Below are 3471 nucleotides of genomic sequence, written 5' to 3' on the forward strand. Positions count from 1 at the left end.
TTGGAGAGCCGAAATTTAATAAAGAAGAGAGATCAGAGAAAATATAAGTATTCATAAAATAGGTATCTCGGTTTCGATCCCCTCAAAAATACTCCTTCCCACAGCATGATTTGGGTAAAACTTCCCAATCTTCCGCTAGAACTTTGGACGTCGGAGATCCTGGCCTTAATAGGAAACGCGATTGGCAAGTTCATATATGTTGACCCATGGGTCAGAGGGGAGAAGGACAAAAGAATCGCGTGGATTCTCATTGATAAACCATATAAGGGAGGCTATCCAGATCAAATCGAAATCACTTGGGATGGAGCAAAGATATGTCAAAGACTTGACTTTTGGGGCATCCCGTTTCGATGCTCCTCCTGCCATCGAATGGGTCACCTCATCAGAGATTGCAGATTCCGTCGCCACAGGCCAATCACATTTCCTTCTCAAAAGGTGGGGCTTTCAGGCTCTGAATCCCATTCTGAAGATGTCAGTCTATCGGGGAATCAATTCTCTTTCAAATCAATAGAGATTCAATGCTCTCAGGAAAATACACAGAATAGGCCTGAGTCGCCAAACTTTGCGAACTTCAAGAGTCCTCCCTTTTCGGAGGGGAATAAAGATGCTACGCCCCTCTCCCCACCGATCATGAACATCACTGATTTCACTAGCCCTCCCATCCTGGAACAACTCGAAGAGGCTGCGGTACCTTCCCCCCTGGCGATGAACAGAGCAGATTTTGTGGTGGGATCGCACCCCATCCTCATCTCATCTTCCTCGCCCTCTCCAATTAAATCGCCCTCTGTCAAGCATAAAGGAAAAGAGCCACAGTTGTCTCCGACCCCTTTCAATTCTCCAACAGACTCCCCGGTGAACAAATATGATAGCGACATAGACCTCCTCCTTCAGCGACACCCTTCGGTCCTTGAACCGCTGACCATCCACAGGCCGTCCTTCCCAACCATCAGTCCCAACTCTGCCAAAAATATCACTACAAGAAAAAAGCACAAAGGTGGGAGTCGCCATTTCAGAGGCAGGACGATTGCTTCTGATTTGGGAGTCACAAACTTGCCCCTGATAGATGTCCCAATTCTGGAATCACCTGCTCCACAGCCCCTTAGAGCAAGCACAGCTGGACAGTCCTCAAAATGACCTTCCTAATTTCATATAACATCAGGGGTTTGGGTGCCGCCCCAAAATTCCTGGCGCTGAAGGAGACTCTCGTTTCTGCACGCTCCCATATCATTTTCATTCAGGAGACAATGCACTCTAGCTCGGTGTCTCTGGCTTTTTTTAGAAGAATGTTTCCTACATGGCACATGGCTGCTACAAATGCAGAGGGTCTGTCTGGTGGCCTGGTGGCTATGTGGGACCCGCTCAAGGTCAAAGCAAAGGCCTTCAAGTGCTGTGCCGGAATCCTTATTTCGGCCTCCATCAGAGGAAGATCTCAGATTCTTAACATCTTGAACATTTATGCGCCCTACAGGAACAGACTCCCTTTTTGGGATTCTTTGTTTAACTCGGAAATTCTAGACATTGATTCCTTGTTAATTGCAGGTGATCTAAATCTGACTCTTAATCCAGAAGAATGCTGGGGTCAATGCAGAACAGTGGATTGCATGGCTGACAGAATGAGAAGGGAACTTTTAAAGAGGGATCTGGTCGATATCATTCCAGAAAAAATGACTCCAACTTGGGACAATGGCAGGCTGGGCTCTGCCTACATAGCAAAAAGAATCGATCGATTTATCTTAAACTCCAGCATTATTGAAAAGTGGGGAATGCCGATTGCAAAAACTGGAGGGGATTTTTCCTCGGATCATAAGCCCATCCTCCTGGAATGGGTGCATATGGAGCGAAGGATGGGCTATCCTTTTAAGTTTAACAGAATTCATCTACAGGATGAATCCTTCAACGAGCTCATAAAATCTTGCTGGAGAGACATTCACCAATCTGAGGAGGCATTTCTATATACATTCCGAGAAAAAATCCAAATGCTGAGGGAGAATGCAAAGATATGGCAGATAAAAAAGAAGAGGAAAGATAAACAGGATCTTCATGACATAAATAAAGAAATATGTCTGCTTTCCTCCACAATCCATTATAGCGGCCTGTCGTTGGACAAGAAAACTCTTATCAAATCCCTGGAAAGAAAAAAGCAAGATCTGCTGCAAAAAGAGGAAGCAACATGGAGGTTAAAAAGCCGAGCAACTTGGCTCAAGGAGGGAGACCGAAATACAAGGTTTTTTCACAACTTCGCCAATGCTCACAGAGCAAAGAACTCAATTTGGAAAATTGAGAATGGCAATGGAGATTTTCTTTTCTCCCAACAGGAAATATCTACAGAGGCCACAAGATTCTTCAAGGATCAATATAAAAGGAAAAATGGTGATCTAAATGACATGTTGTGGGTTGTGGATTGATTACCAGTTATGTTTGATGAAGATGAAAATGTAGAATTCTTCAGGCCTATTTCGGAGGTGGAGCTATCCGATACTATAAAGAGTTTCAAAAACGATAAAACTCCAGGGCCAGATGGCTGGCCGGTAGAATTTTTCACTCATTTCTATGATCTGTTCAAAAATGACATGCTGCGCATGGTGGAGGCCTCCCGCATCTCAGGAAACATAAATAGTGCCTTATCGGCCACCTTCATTGCTTTAATTCCCAAAAAAGACAAATCAACATCTTTTGGGGACTACAGGCCGATCGCCTTGTGCAATACGCTCTACAAGATCATTTCTAAGATAATTGCGGAAAGAATGAAGAAAGTCCTAAGATCTTTCATAACAAAGGATCAACACGCATTCCTAAAGGATAGACTCATCCTGGATGCTGTAGCCATGGCTCAGGAATGTCTCTTCTCAATTTGCACCAAAAATATTGATGCTGCTGCTCTCAAGATTGATCTAAAAAAGGCTTTTGACTATGTGGATTGGGGCTTCCTCAGAATCCTTCTTGCAAAAATTGGGTTAAGGCCTTAGGCAATAAGCTGGATTATGGCGTGTGTTGAAAGTGTAAACTTCTCAGTTATCATAAATGGCGCACCATCTACTTTCTTTCACGCTGAGAGGGGGCTCCGCCAGGGATGCCCTCTTTCCCCTCTCCTCTTTATTTTGGTGATGACTTCTCTTAGTACCCAGATTAATTTTTCTGTTGCTGAGGGAAGGTGCAGACCAGTCAATATATGCAGGGACATATCTCTTTCTCACAATATTTTCGTGGATGACATTCTAATTTTCGCTATGTTATGCAAATCTACATGGGTTTGTCTTTTTGTGCTCTTTCAGAAGTTTCAATCCGCCATGGGTCTCAATATAAATAAAGGAAAATCAGTGCTATATCACAATGATTCAAATCCTGCAATAGCACAGTGGATTGCTGAACGTTTCGGTATCAATCTTGCTCTGATAAAGGATGGATTCTCATATTTGGGGTTTCGTTTAAAAGCGAAGGGATATCGTAGCCAGGACTGGCATTGGCTGATAG

The 3471-nt window shown here is 43.8% G+C and overlaps 1 protein-coding gene across 1 annotated transcript; it reads left to right on the forward strand.

Moving 5' to 3' along the window:
* Positions 1–1301: 1301 nt before the first annotated feature.
* LOC149240348 (uncharacterized) lies at positions 1302–2405 on the forward strand. Its single transcript, XM_089370148.1, has one exon. It carries the CDS (start codon positions 1302–1304, stop codon positions 2403–2405), a length of 1104 nt encoding a protein of 367 aa, XP_089226274.1.
* Positions 2406–3471: the final 1066 nt, after the last annotated feature.

The sequence above is a fragment of the Pinus tabuliformis genome, chromosome 8 (genome assembly GCF_031772625.1).
Source record: "Pinus tabuliformis cultivar Carrire ecotype Pingquan chromosome 8, CPIR1, whole genome shotgun sequence".
NCBI classification, from domain to species: Eukaryota; Viridiplantae; Streptophyta; class Pinopsida; order Pinales; family Pinaceae; genus Pinus; species Pinus tabuliformis.